This window comes from Erinaceus europaeus, chromosome X (genome assembly GCF_950295315.1).
Source record: "Erinaceus europaeus chromosome X, mEriEur2.1, whole genome shotgun sequence".
In the NCBI taxonomy this organism is placed as follows: domain Eukaryota; kingdom Metazoa; phylum Chordata; class Mammalia; order Eulipotyphla; family Erinaceidae; genus Erinaceus; species Erinaceus europaeus.
In genome coordinates this window covers 76,478,174-76,493,549 of record NC_080185.1, presented here as the reverse complement: position 1 = coordinate 76,493,549, position 15,376 = coordinate 76,478,174, and the positions used below count along the sequence as shown (strand labels likewise).

General features: G+C 38.1%; 1 protein-coding gene across 1 annotated transcript in view; it reads right to left on the bottom strand.

Annotated features, from left to right (window-relative positions):
* The window catches only part of TEX11 (testis expressed 11), a 358,449-nt gene extending 347,827 nt beyond the window's left edge, over nt 1-10,622 (bottom strand). Inside the window, exon 1 of the mRNA XM_060183291.1 lies at nt 10,525-10,622. Coding sequence (XP_060039274.1) covers nt 10,525-10,587 — 63 coding nt within the window. The 5' untranslated portion in view covers nt 10,588-10,622. The remainder of the gene's footprint in view (nt 1-10,524) is intronic.
* Between the last annotated feature and the right edge of the window lie 4,754 nt (nt 10,623-15,376).

The window sequence follows — 15,376 nt, the reverse complement described above, 5'->3', positions numbered from 1 at the left end:
AGGCTACATCCTGAAGCCAAGGCTATCACCCAGGCTTTTCGCTAAAGTGTGGACCAGCGTACATTTGGTGGTTCAGTCCACACTTGACACACCTTCTCCCAATGCCTTTACATCAAATTCAGTTTAGTCTCACCAGGAACATTCATGAAGATTTCAGCATCCTATATTACTCTTGTCTTTGTATTTTTAACCAGCACATCACACAGCTCTGGATACTTGTGGTGGCAGGAATTAAATTTAGAACCTCTCCTATGCAAGTCCTCTGTACTACTGCTGCATATCTCTCAACTCCTTAATCTCTCTTTTTAATTCATTAAGCTTCACATAATTGAGCAATTAATTATGCTATTTAATAATATTTATTCTTTAATTGTTTTAGTTGTTATTCTTACTTCCCAACTAAGCCCTCTGATAACAAAGATCTTGTCTTACATAGCTTGTCAAAGTGCTAAATAGAGAACACATATTCAAATAATGATCTTTTTTGCTTTATTATAGTTTCCTCCAAGTACTCAGAGGCAAAGTTTTTGCTAGCTTCTTTTGGAGGTTATCATTTTATCAGGTAGAATTTTGTTTCTGGATACAAATAGAAATCAAGATCATATTGGGGAGCTCCCTCTGCCCTGATCCAATTGTAGTTCTATTCCCAACTCTGACACCATCTTCCTAGACAATACTTTCAGTGCACATGCATGTTAGCTATCAGGCTCAGACAAAAATTACTGAAGTCATGGGCCCCTTGGAATAGACCTAAAATAGACTTCCTAGCTTCTTCCAACATGAAGATCCCAAAACTCATCTGCTATAGTCTTACCTTTTGGTTCTTGATTACAAAACAAATTGTTCTGCTTTATATCATAATGCTTTTCAGCCACCAAGTTGCAGATGCTACTGTGACACTAACCTGACTTCCCTGGGCCGATGACCTCACCAGTGTGTCTTAGAGCCCCACTTCCCCAGAGCCCTACCCCACTAGGGAAAGAGAGAAACTGGCTGGGGGTATGGATCAACTTGTCCATATCCATGGCCAGTGAAGAAGCTATTACAGAATCCAGACCTTTCACTTTCTGCACCCAATAAAGAATTATGTTTCAGACTCCCAGAGGGATAAAGAATAGAGAAAATTCCAATGGAAGGTATGGGACACAGAACTCTAGTGGTGGGAACTGTGTGAAATTGTACGCCTATTATCTCACAATCTAGTCAATCATTATTATATCAATAATTTAAAAATGCAAAAGAAATCAAGCTCATAGTGTCTTGAAGTAAAATGAAGACATAAAATATGTCTGGTCTGGGACAGGTTGGTTTCTGGCATGAGATTTATGAAAGCAAAAACTACTTATGGGTAATATTAGTGCCTAAAACATATCTTCCATAGCTATGCATATATCTAGAAGCCATACATCTTTGTTTCATAATAAATGAACATAAAGTTAGTAATAAAACTAAGAAAAATATTAATTGAATAAGCAGACAATGAGGCTAACTCAGTTGTACTTTAGTATTAATTATTTTCTTTACTGTCACTTTTAAACCTACAATTTCACATTTTTCTAGTGAGCGAATCATTGTGGAAAAATACCCAGGGAGCAGGTGGTGGCAAACCTGGTTGAGCACACATGTTACAATGTGTAAGGACCCAATTTTGAGCCCCCAGTCACCACATGCAGGGGTTAAGCTTTGCAAGTGGTGAAGCAGGGGTGCAGGTGTCTCTCTCATCTCCCCCTACGCTCCCAATTTCTGGCTGTCTCTATCCAATAAATAAAGATAATTAAAAATAAAAATATCCAGGGTTCCTGGAAGATGGCGGACTGAGAAGCTGCTAGTGGCTTAAGTTCTGACCACATCTTCTGGAAACGGTAGGATTTTCTGCCTTTAGTAGGCCAGTCAATAAGGGGTCCTAGCGGTGACACCAAGGAGGTGACTATAATTTAATTTGGTTAAAAAATAGAGTAGAAAAAAGGGAAATTTTTTTTCTTTTAAGATTATTAAGAACACCAACTCCCCCTGCCCACCCATAACCAGTCCCTGGGGACCAGCTCCTAGTAGGCTCCCCTGCTGAGCTTCTTTCTTTACCAAGATTCCTGTCACACCAGGGAGTATTATTCATTCAAAGTCTATACCCTTCTGAAACCTCTGGCATTTTTTCTTTCTAAGTAGCCAACCCCCCCACCTCACCCCACATAGCTAATTAAATAATTAAAAATAAATAAATTAAAAAACTCTTTCCTTTCACCGCTCTCTTATGACTGTTCTTTTTATTATCTTTTTCTTTTTTCTCTCTCTTTTTTTTCTTTTTCTCATTCTTGTCATCCTTTCTTCCCTAATCCTACAGCTTACAAAGCCACAGGCCCCATACCCCACACCACCAAACAGTGTGCTTTTTAGAATTCACTGATACACATTTAGGAATTATTTTGGGGAAAAATTCTTACTCAGAGTAGACTCTTACTGCAAGTATCTCTGCTCAACTTCCCTTCCTCCTTTAGCTACCCCTAGAATATACAGTGGATAGTAGATTTGCATAACTGTCTATTTCAGCTATCCTTGTCTAGTCCTGAGGTTTTTTTTTTCTCTTTTTTAACAATCAGCTGCCTCTGATCACGAGGTTTGAGGTAATCTGGGACAGGGTTTTTTTTTACCCTGCTCTATTTTATTATTAATATTATATAAAGGCGTATATCTTCCCCCCCTTTAGGTTGATCAGAATTAACTCTTAGGGTATCTTTCATTGCTAGGGTAGTGGGTATCTTATCTATTGTGGGAGGAACTTGTCTCGTTACTCCTACCTCCTCTACAGACTCTCCCCTCCCTCCTCCTCCTAGCTAATTAAAAAAATTAAATTAAATTAAATTAAATTAAAAATAAAGTAATAAAAAATAGCTTTCCTTTCACTGCTCTTTAATTACAGCTCTTTTTCTTATCTTTTCTCTTTTCTCTCGTCTCTTTTCTTTTTTTTCTTTTTTTTTTGATCTTGTCATACACTTCTTCCTTCTTCTTTGCCTTTCTGAATTTGTGAATTATTTGGGGGAAGAAATATGACTCAGAGTGGACTCTCCATGTGTGTATCTCTGCTCTACTTCCCTTCCCCCTCTTGTTAACCCTAGAATATACAGTGGATAGTAGATTCGCATAACTGTCTATTCTTTCTATCTCTCCTTTCTTTTCTCTTTCTTCTTCACTGGGATTTGGTTACTATTTTTTCACGGACTGGAGACATTGTTTGGCTAACTGGTAGTGATTAAACTGCTTCAATACTTGCTTCAGTTGCTACTGTAATTCCTGAGGTTGGTGAGTGCAATTATCATAAAGGTATTTAGTACAGTGTTGCTTGTACTCAAGACACAACAACTGAGGAACAACAGAGCATAAAAAAGAAACACATAAATTAAAAAAATGGGTAGATCAAAAACAAATAAAACTGCTACTCCAATGAATGACGACAAGAGCCCAGAAGAAAATACATATCAGCCAGAAGTAACCATAGATAAGAAAAGTATGCAAGTAATAATAAACTTATTAATCACAGAAATGAAAACAACATTGGAGGAAAGGAATGGCAGTATTAGGGAAACAACAGTTGAGACCCCCAAGGAAAATACTGACTATCTTGAGGCAATTAGAGAACTGAAAGCTGAAATGGCTGTAATGAAGAAAGAAGCTGAGGCAAGGGAAAGCAGACTAACAGAAGCAGAAAACAGAATTAGCCAGACAGAGGATGAGTTAGAAAAAACTAAGAAAGAGGAGAAAGAGCTCAAAAAGAGATTGAGAGACACTGAAAACAACAACAGAGACATAAGGGATGATCTCAAAATAAGTAGCATTCATATAATTGGCCTGCCAGAGGAAGAAAGAGAGGAAGGGGAAGCAAACATTATAGAGGAAATAATAGAAGAAAACTTCCCAGACCTGAATAACAGAAAGGACATCAAGATTCAAGAGGCCTAGAGAGTACCAAACAGAATCAACCCAGACCTGAAGACACCAAGACACATCATAGTCACAATGAGAAGAAGTAAGGATAAAGAAAAGATCTTAAAGGCTGCAAGAGAGAAAATAAAAGTCACATACAAGGGAAAACCCATAAGATTATCTGCAGACTTCTCCACTAAAACTCTAAAAGCCAGAAGAGAATGGAAAGATATCTATCGAGCCCTGAATGAAAAAGGGTTTCCACCAAGGATAATATATCCTGCTAGACTTTCATTCAAACTAGATGGAGGGATCAAAGCCTTCTTAGACAAACAACAGTTAAAGGAGGCAACCATCACCAAACTGGCCCTGAAAGAGGTTCTAAAAGACCTCTTATAAACAATAAAATCACTATAATACTTGCAACATATCATAGCAAAGAAAAAAAAATGTTTTGAACAATGGCACTACAACACATTAAATCCATAATATCAATAAAGGTCAATGGCTTAAACTCACCCATCAAAAGGCACAGAGTTGGGGGATGGATCAGAAAACATAACCCAAACATATGCTGCTTGCAAGACTCCCACCTGTCACAACAAGATGAACACAGACTTAAAGTGAAAGGATGGAAAACTATCATACAGGCTAATGTACCACAAAAAAGGGCAGCAACAGCCATTCTCATCTCAGACACAATAGATTTTAAAGTAAATAAAGTAATAAAAGATAGGCAAGGACATTACATAATGATTAGAGGATCAATCAGCCAAGAAGACTTAACAATTATTAACATCTATGCACACAATGAAGGACCATCTAAATACATCAAGCACTTACTGAAAGAAATTCAAAAATACATCAATAGTAATACAATAATAGTGGGAGACTTCAATACCCCATTCTCACACTTAGACAGATCAATAAAGCAGAGAAGCAACAAAGATACAAGAGAACTGAATGAAGAAATTGACAGACTAGACCTCTTGGACATTTTGAGAGTCCTTCACCCAAAAAAACTGGAATACACCCTCTTTTCAAATCCACATAACACATACTCAAGGATAGACCACATGTTAGGCTACAAAGACAGCATCAATAAATTCAAGAACATCAAAATCATCCCAAGTATCTTCTCAGACCACAGTAGAGTAAAACTAACATTTAACAACAAACAGAAAATTATTAAAAGTCACAGAATTTGGAAACTAAACAACATACTCCATAAGAACCACTGGGTCAGAGATGCACTCAAGAAGGAAATTCAAATGTTCCTGGAAACAAATGAAAATGAAGACACAACCTATCAAAATATTTGGGACACAGCTAAAGCAGTACTGAGAGGGAAACTTATAGCCATACAATCACATATTAAACACCAAGAAGAAGCTCAAATGAACGAGCTTACTGCACACCTCAAGGACTTAGAGGAAGAGGAACAAAGGAACCCTAAAGCAACCAGAAGGACAGAAATTACTAAAGTTAGAGCAGAAATAAACAACATCGAAAATAAAAGAACCATACAAAAGATCAATGAAGCCAAATGTTGGTTCTTTGAAAGATTAAACAAAATTGACAAACCCCTAGCCAAACTCACCAAACAAAAAAGAGAGAAGACTCAAATTAATAGAATTGTAAACGATGGAGGAGATATCACAACTGACACCACAGAAATCCAGGGAATCCTGCGAAACTTCTATAAAGAACTATACGCCACCAAGCTAAAGAATCTGGAAGAAATGGAACAACTCCTAGAAGCATATGCCCTTCCAAAACTGAACCAAGAAGAACTACAAAATCTAAATGCACCAATCACAGACAAAGAAATTGAAACCGTTATTAAGAATCTCCCCAACAACAAAAGTCCTGAACCAGATGGCTTCACAAACGAATTCTACAAAACTTTCAGGAAACAGTTAGTACCCATACTTCTTAAGTTTTTCCATAAGATTTAAGGAACAGGAATACTCCCTTCCACCTTCTATGAAGCCAACATCACCCTGCTACCAAAAGCATATATGGACACAACAAAAAAGGAAAACTACAGACCAATATCTCTGATGAACATAGATGCCAAAATATTAAGCAAGATCTTGGACAACCGGATACAACAACACATCAAAAAAATTGTTCATCACAACCAAGTGGGATTCATCCCAGGAATGCAAGGCTGGTTCAACATATGTAAGTCAATCAATGTCATTCACCACATCAATAAAAGCAAAGCCAAAAACCACATGATTATCTCAATAGATCCAGAGAAAGCCTTTGAAAAAATCCAACACCCATTCATGCTCAAAACTCTACAAAAGATGGGAATAGATGGGAAATTCCTCAAGATAGTGGAGTCTATATATAGCAAACCTACAGCCAACATCATACTCAATGGACAGAAGCTGAAAGCATTCCCCTTCAGATCAGGGACTAGACAGGTCTGTCCATTGTCACCATTACTCTTCAGCATAGTATTGGAAGTTCTTGCCATAGCAATCAGGCAAGAGAAAGGAATCAAAGGAATACAGATTGGAAGGGAAGAAGTCAAGCTCTCACTATTTGCAAATGATATGATAGTATACATAGAAAAACCTAAAGAATCCAGCAGAAAACTACTGGAAGTTATTAGGCAATATAGCAAGGTATCAGGCTACAAAATCAATGTACAAAAATCAGTGGCATTTCTTTATGCAAACACTAAATCTGAAGAAGAAGACATACAGAATTCACTCCCATTTACTATTTCAGCAAAATCAATCAAATACCTAGGAATAAAGTTGACCAAAGAAGTGAAAGACTTGTATGCTGAAAACTATGAGTCACTACTCAAGGAAATAGAAACTAATACCAAGAAATGGAAAGATATCCCATGCTCATGGATTGGAAGAATAAATATCATCAAAATGAATATTCTCCCCAGAGACATATACAAATTTAATGCAATACCCATCAAAGTTCCACCAGCTTCTTTAAGAGAATGGAACAAAAACTACAATCATTTATCTGGAACCTGAAAACACCTAGAATTGCCAAAACCATCTTGAGGAAAAGAAACAGAAATGGAGGCATCACACTCCCAGACCTTAAACTATATTATAAAGCCATCATCATCAAAACAGCATTGTACTGGAATAAAAATAGGCACACAGACCAGTGGAACAGAATTGAAAGCCCAGAAATAAACCCCCACACCTGTGGGCATCTAATCTTTGATAAGGGGGCCCAAAGGATTAAATGGAAAAAGGAGGCTCTCTTCAATAAATGATGCTGGGAAAACTGGGTTGTAACACGTAGAAGAATGAAATTGAACCACTTTATCTCACCAGAAACAAAAATCAACTCCAAATGGATCAAAGACCTGGATGTTAGACCAGAAACAATCAAATACTTAGAGGAAAACATTGGTAAAACACTTTCCCACCTAAACCTCAAGTACATCTTTGAGGATACAAACCCAATTGCAAGGAAGACTAAAGCAGAAACAAACCAATGGGACTAATCAAATTGAAAAGCTTCTGCTGTCTACGGCCATACCACCCTGAACATGCCCAATCTCATCTGAAAAGCTTCTGCACATCCAAAGAAACTATCACACAAACAAAGAGAACCATCACAGAATGGGAGAAGATCTTCACATGCCATACATCAGACAAGAAACTAATCACCAAAATATATAAAGAGCTCAGCAAACTTAGCACCAAAATAGCTAATGACCCCATCCAAAAATGGGCAGAGGATATGAACAAAACATTCACTACAGAGGAGATCCAAAAGGCTAACAAACATATGAAAAACTGCTCTAGGTCACTGATTGTCAGAGAAATGCAAATTAAGACAACTCTAAGATACCACCTCACTCCTGTAAGAATGGCTTACATCAAAAAGGACAGCAGCAACAAATGCTGGAAAGATTGTGGGGACAGAGGAACCCTTTTACATTGCTGGTGGGAATGTAAATTGGTACAGCCTCTGTGGAGAGCAGTCTGGAATACTCTCAGAAGGCTAGACATGGACCTTCCATATGATCCAGTAATTCCTCTCCTGGGGTTATACCCCAAGGATTCCATCACACCCAACCAAAAAGAGGTGTGTACTCCTATGTTCATAGCAGCACAATTCATAATAGCTAAAACCTGGAAGCAACCCGGGTGCCCAACAACAGATGAGTGGCTGAGAAAGCTGTGGTATATATACACAATGGAATACTATGCAGCTATCAAGAACAATGAGCCCAACTTCTCTGACCCATCTTGGACAGAGCTAGAAGGAATTATATTAAGTGAGATAAGTCAGAAAGATAAAGATGAGTATGGGATGATCCCACTCATCAACAGAAGTTGAGTAAGAAGATCTGAAAGGGAAACTAAAAGCAGGACCTGACCAAATTGTAAGTAGGACACCAAAGTAAAAACCCTGTGGTGAGGGGTAGACATGCAGCTTCCTGGGTCAGTGGGGGGTGGGAGTGGGTGGGAGGGATGGGTAACAGTCTTTTGGTGGTGGGAATGGTGTTTATGCACACTCCTAGTAAAATGTAGTCATATAAATCACTAGTTAATTAATGCGAGAGGGGGAAAATTAATTGTATGTCTCGAAGTTTTTCAAAACACAAACTTAATCTTTTTAATATATAGGCTGTGAAAGTGATATGCAGACTCTCTCAAAAGCCTCGGCCAAGTAGATCAGAAGCAACCAATAGCACAGCTATATACAAGATACTGGGTACTGTACAGGAAACCCTAACAAAAGTACTTTTCAAAGTTAACCCAATTACCAATTAATGTGATGATAACATTAACTATCGATTGTCTCTTTAAACCCTAAGACAGCAGGAACCTCACATCTCCACTATAGAGCCTCTACTTCCCCCAGTCCTGGAACCCTTGGATAAGGCCCACTTTCCCGTATGCCTCTCCCAATCCATATCAAATAAAATTGCATCTGCCGATCACAACCTAACCAATGCAATGATTGCCACCTCAACATGCTTCACTTCAGACTGTGTGCAGAGACTTCACTTGTGGAATGACAACCCTTCAGCTTCATTATTCGGGTGAGACCTTTTCTTTCATAGTATACTCTAATTCCATCTCAGGTGGTTCACTTTCTAACAAAGTCCCAAAACCTAGATATACACCAGTTTCTGTGAGAGAGAGCATATGTTCACATGTATCCATAAACTACTGAAAAATATATACCTGAAAGCAGAAGTACACTAGAGTTTGCAGTGGGTACCCCCTAACACTTCCTCTCCACTATTCCAAGCTTTGGGTCCATGATTGCTCAACAATTTGTTTGGCTTCATATGTTAACTCTCTTTTCAATCACCAGGTTCCAGATGTCATCAGGATGCCGGCCAGGCTTCCCTGGACTGAAGACCCCACCAATGTGTCCTGGAGCTCAGCTTCCCCAGAGACCCACCCTACTAGAGGCAGACTGGGAGTATGGATCTACCAGTCAATATCCATGTTCAGCGGGGAAGCAATTACAGAAGCCAGACCTTCTACCTTCTGCAACCCACAATGACCCTGAGTCCATGCTCCCAGAGGGATAGAGAATGGGATAGCTGTCAGAGGAGGTGGTGGGATATGGAGATTGGGTGGTGGGAATTGTGTGGAGTTGTACCCCTCCTACCCTATGGTTTTTTTAATTAATCCTTTCTTAAATAAAAAAATAAATAAATAAAAATATCCACAAACATTACAAATAGAAATAAATAGGAAAATGTGAAACTGTAGCTTTAAAAGTGGCAGTAAAAGAAATAATTAACACTAAAGTACAATTGCGTTAGCATTATTGTCTGCTTATTCAATTAGTATTTTTCTTAGTTTTATTACTACCTGTATGTTTATTTATTATGTAACAAAGGTCTATGGCTTCTTGATATAGGCACAGCTATATGTTGTTTACTATTCAGAGGAATATTGGAAGGCAGATTTCATAATTCTCCCTAACAAATGAGGAAGCTAAAGCCTAGAAAAATTAAACAGAAAGTATTCATCTTGAACATGATTTTTTCTATCTTCTAAAATGCTATTTCCCTTGCCATTAGGCTTAGAATTTCAGAAATAGATTTTTATATGTTTAGCAATCGTTATTTTATTGGGGCATTAATAGTTTAGAGTGTAGTCTTTAACACATAGGCACTACCTCCTATCTCTCCTTGACTGATATCTAGGAGCCATACGAGGACCTTAATGTCCATGCACCCTGCTGCTATCTCTCCTACCCCACAGTCCTTTGCTTTGGTGCAATATGCCACAGCCAATCTAAATTTCACTTAATGTCCTTCCTAGCTGTCCTTTATTCTTAACTTCCAGCTCTAGTGAGATCAAACAGAATTTGTCCCTTTCTTTCTGGCTTATCTCACTCAACATGATGCCTTCAAATTCTGATTGCAATATTGAAAATGTGATGATCTCATAACAACTTTCTTAACCATTCATCTGTCATTGGGTATCTGGGTCGCTATCAAGTTTGGCCTGTTACAACATGTGCTGCTATGAATATTGATATGCATAGGTCTTTTCTGATATGTGCTTATTTTTTACTTTTACACTAATTAAAATGATAAATCACCAAAATTTATCATAAACAAAATGATTTTATACCAACCTGAGCATCCTGTATTTCAGGCATACACTTCTTGTTTACTTTTTCTATGTTCCTAAAGAGCATATCGATTTCTCCAGGTATGCTATCTGAGTCATTTTTTGCTGTCAGATTTTCAATAATCCCTGAAAGAACAGTGAATGAAAAAAATACTGTTAACTTTCTTCACAGACTAAAAGTAGCAAATACTTTTGAAATCCTTCCCTAGATCTTTGGCCAAATAAAACAACCTGAATGAAATGATCCTTATGCTACAGCAGGTTAGGTTAGTATAGAGTTAATCATTGAGCTGGTGGAACCAAGAAGTTCAGGATGCACCCATCTTGCAAAAGAGCAAAAAGCTTCCAGTTGAAAGTAGACCAGCAGTAAGATGTTAGGCCACCCAGGGAGAAGAAAAAGAACAGAATGCAAGGATACAGGATTCATGGCCAGACTTGTCCAGCCAAGGTCAACAAACTTGTCTAACACCTGTCATACTAAGGAAGAACAAAACCCATGTATAAATATCGTTTGGCTTACTAATGGGAAATGATGTCCATGTGTAAATAACCATGTGTGATGCAGGCACAAAGAGAAGAAACAAATGGCCAGAGTTGATTCCTGATTAATTGTAATGTCATTGTAATGAATTTGCCTTGCTAGTCATGCCTCCCCCCACCCATGGATTTTTCTGTATGTACTATGGGTAAACACATGCACAGAGAACTACTGGTTATGCAAACCTTTTGCTTTAAAACACAAAAAGTCCTATATTTTAGGGCTCATTTCCTTACCAAGGAGTGAGCCTTCTCATTATTTGCTTACTAACAAGGCAATAAAATTCTTCACTTCAAAGTTATGTGTGTCAATCATCAATTCTTGGCTGTCACAACAACCAAAGTGGCTGTGATTCTCAGCCCAAGCATAGCTGGTAATACTTAGAGAAAACACTAGAGATAAATTTTCTTTTGGCTAAATGTACAGTACAATTTTTGAATATAATTATTTCCCCAGAGAATAACATATTTCTATAACCATTATGCATTTTCTATCACCATTATGCATTCTCAGAAAGTAAAATGTATTGACTTCACAAATAGTAATATTAACATAGATCACCATAAAACTACAAAACAGAAATAAATTTAAAACTAAAAATTACAGAAATTCAGAAAATAGGCTTAGATATGTGCCATCTAAAACTGAATTACTTATTAATACCTGCAAGGATTAGACATACATATCTAACTGATGAATCTGAACTCTTTTTTAATTTTATTATTATTATTTATTTATTGACCTTATTTTGTGAGACAGTGATTGTATGTTTGATTTGTATTAACATTAACCATTTATAGAATCTGTATAAATGATGTCACTACTTTTAAATATTCTGAGCTCCAGACTGCATATATCTTGACTCTTACTAAACCACAAAATTTCTTAGAATCATGATTAATGATCATCATAGTATTAAAATTGCAGTTTTGTCAAACTCATATAGCATAGGTTTCTGTAACCCATTTTATTTTAATTTTTATTTGTGTTTGAGGTAAAATTGGCTTACAAGCTTATAATTTTTAGAAGTACAGTTTATCACCTTTGAAAAATGTATTGCTAGACCATATCCTCACCAAAACACCAAATATCACTCCACCAAAGTCCAACAGATCATATCTAAAACATTACAAAACACACACTCATCCCATCTCCCTTGATATCCCCAGTTCTGCAAACCAAGCAGGCCAAAGGCATGTTTTCATTTGATTTTTGCTTATTCCTTTGATTTTTTACTTCCTCTTTATGAGACAGACACAGAGAAAAAAATATTAATGGTTTCCCTTTTATATAAATCCATTCAGCATTCCTTGTAGGACTAGCTTAGTAGTAATGAATTCTGTTAACTGTTTGTTATCTAAAAAGCTCTTCACTAGAGATGCAAAAGGCCAACAAACATATGAAAAAAGATGCCCCAAGTAATGATTGTTGGAAAAATGCAAATAAAGAAATAATGAGATACCATTTCACTCCTGTGAGAATGCCATACATCAGAAAAGGTAGCAGCAGCAAAGTCTGGAGAAGTTTTGGGGACAAAGGAACCTTCCTGCACTGCTGGTGGAATGTCAATTGGTCCAAGCCCTGTGGAGAGCAGTCTGGAGAACTCTCAGAAGGCTAGAAGTGGACCTACCCAGTGACCCTGCAATTCCTCTCATGGGTGTATATTTTAAGGAACCAAACATACCCATCCACAAAGACTTGTGTATACCTATGTTCATAGCAGCACAATTTCTAATAGCCCAAACATGGAAGCAACACAGGTGTCAAACAACAGATGAGTGGCTGAGTTACTTATAATCTATATATACAATGGAAGACTACTCAGCTATTAAAAATGGTGAGTTCACCTTCTTCATCCCATCTTGGATAGATCTTGAAGGAATTATAAGTGAGATAAGTCAGAAACAAACAGATGAATATGGGATGCTCTCACTCATAAAGCTAACCTTAGCAAAGCAAGGACTGCAAAAGTTGAATAAGGGCAAGAGACTGGCATACTTTAATGATGACTCTTTAGTCACTACCAGGCCACCCCATCAGCTGGGGCCCTATTCGGGGAGTCCTGAGATTCCCAAACAGATATGTTGGGCCTAGACCTCAAATCAATCCCTCTCCCAATGTTACCAGTCATCTCTATCAGGAACAACAAAAAAGACCCCTTTGTAGGCCCCCCATAGGACCTTGCCCTCAACATGGATCAACAATGGTAGAGAATGTTCCACTCTCCGAAAGATGGCTGGACAACATACTCTTTATATTCCACCTGAGGAATATGGGACTTGATGTTGGGGCAGCTTGGAAGGTTCCTACTGATGACCACAGAATGTGAGCTCAGATCTACAGGGATGCAGAGGTCACATCGGCTCCTAAGCTAAATATGGGCTCCAGATCAGATCAAATCAGTGGGGTTTACAGTCAACAATATTTATACACCTTTCCATATATGGAATCTACTCTCTTCCCTGATCCAGCTTTCTGGTCCTTTTTCTAGCCATGACATCAACTCCCCAGATAACAACTAGGATCCACCTGCTTATCAGATTTCAGGCTCAGGGGAAAATAACTAGTATAGTCATGGGCCCTTTGAAATATAACTAAAATAGGCCTACTAGCTATGTACAAAATGGAGGCCCCCCAACTCTTCAACTGCACTATTCCAGCCTTTAGGCTCATGATTGTTCAACAACTTGTTTGGATTTATATGTTAACTCTCTTTTTAGTCACCAGGTTCCAGATGCTACCATGATGCCAACCAGACTTCCCTGGACTGACAACCCAACAATGTGTCCTGGAGCTCAGATTCCCCAGAGCCCCACCTTACTAGGGAAAGAGAGAAGCAGGCTGGCAGTATGGATTGACATGTCAATGCCCATGTTCAGTGGGGAAGCAATTACAGAAGCCAGACCATCCTCCTTCTGCATCCCACAATGACTTTGGGTCCATACTCTCAGAGGGATAAAGAATAGGAATGTTATCAGGGGAGAGGATGGGATATGGAGTTCTGGTGGTGGGAATTGTGTGGAGTTGTACCCCTCTTATCCTATGGTTTTGCCAGTGTTTCCATTTTATAAATAAAAATTTTTTAAAAGGCATCTTATTTTATAAAATGTGAAAAAATGAGAAGATAACGTAGTGGCTTACCAAAGATGACACTAAAAAATAGTTGCAGCGTAGGACATGAGCTCAGGCTAATTTAAAATCATGTACTTTCCACAAAATTGACTCAATATGATAGTTCCTGGGGCTAAGAATATGCCATGGCTATGAGAAAATGAAAAAAACAGCAGGGGGAGAGGAAATATATCAACACCATTTAGAGTACTACACTTCAATTATGATTGTAGGCTAAGAAAAACTATTCTTGCAGAGGCTGGTTTGAATGAGAACAGTTAAGATATCCAGGAGAGTAAAAGCGCATGCCTCTCTTTTCAGCCACAAGGTTCCAGATGCCATCAGGATGCCGGCCAGGCTTCCCTGGACTGAAGACCCCACCAATGTGTCCTAGAGCTCCACTTCTCCAGAGACCCACCCTACCAGGGAAAGAGAGAGGCAGACTGGGAGTATGGACCGACCATTCAAGGTCCATGTTCAGCGGGGAAGCAATTACAGAAACCAGACCTTCCACATTCTGCAACCCACAACGACCCTGGGTCCATGCTCCCAGAGGCGTAGAGAATGGGAAAGCTATCAGGGGAGGGGATGGGATATGGAGATTGGGTGGTGGGAACTGTGTGGAGTTGCACCCCTCCTACCCTATGGTTTTGTTAATTTATCCTTTCTTAAATAAAAAAATAAATTTTAAAAAAGCGCACACCAACTTCAAAGAAACTCATTGCAAATAGGTTTAGTCACGGACTAAAATAGCATTGCAAATGATACATTTTACCTATGGTCAGAAAGATAATCATGTTTGTTAAGCAATGTTCCAAGTGATGGTCCCAGCTGACAAACTAGGTGTAATACAAGAAAACCCAAGAAGCAAGTCATATTGCAAAAATCAGATGAAACTTCAGGCACCAATGTTCCAAGATAATAAATCACAACAGTTTATCATAGTTTTCTGCATCATAATGGCTCTGAAGGCAAATAAGGTCATTCTTTTAGGCTAACTCCATCAAAACCCAACAAGTAAAAATGGTATAGTTTCAAAGCTCAACAAGTTCCCAGTATATCCATATCTGATGTCACTGTGACTTCATTACAAAGTGCCTTTACTTTTAATTTACTGATTTTTAAAAAGTATTAAATTAACACAATTTATAATAATATACAATTTTAGGAGCATATTTCCACACTGTATATGTGTATCACTGCATCT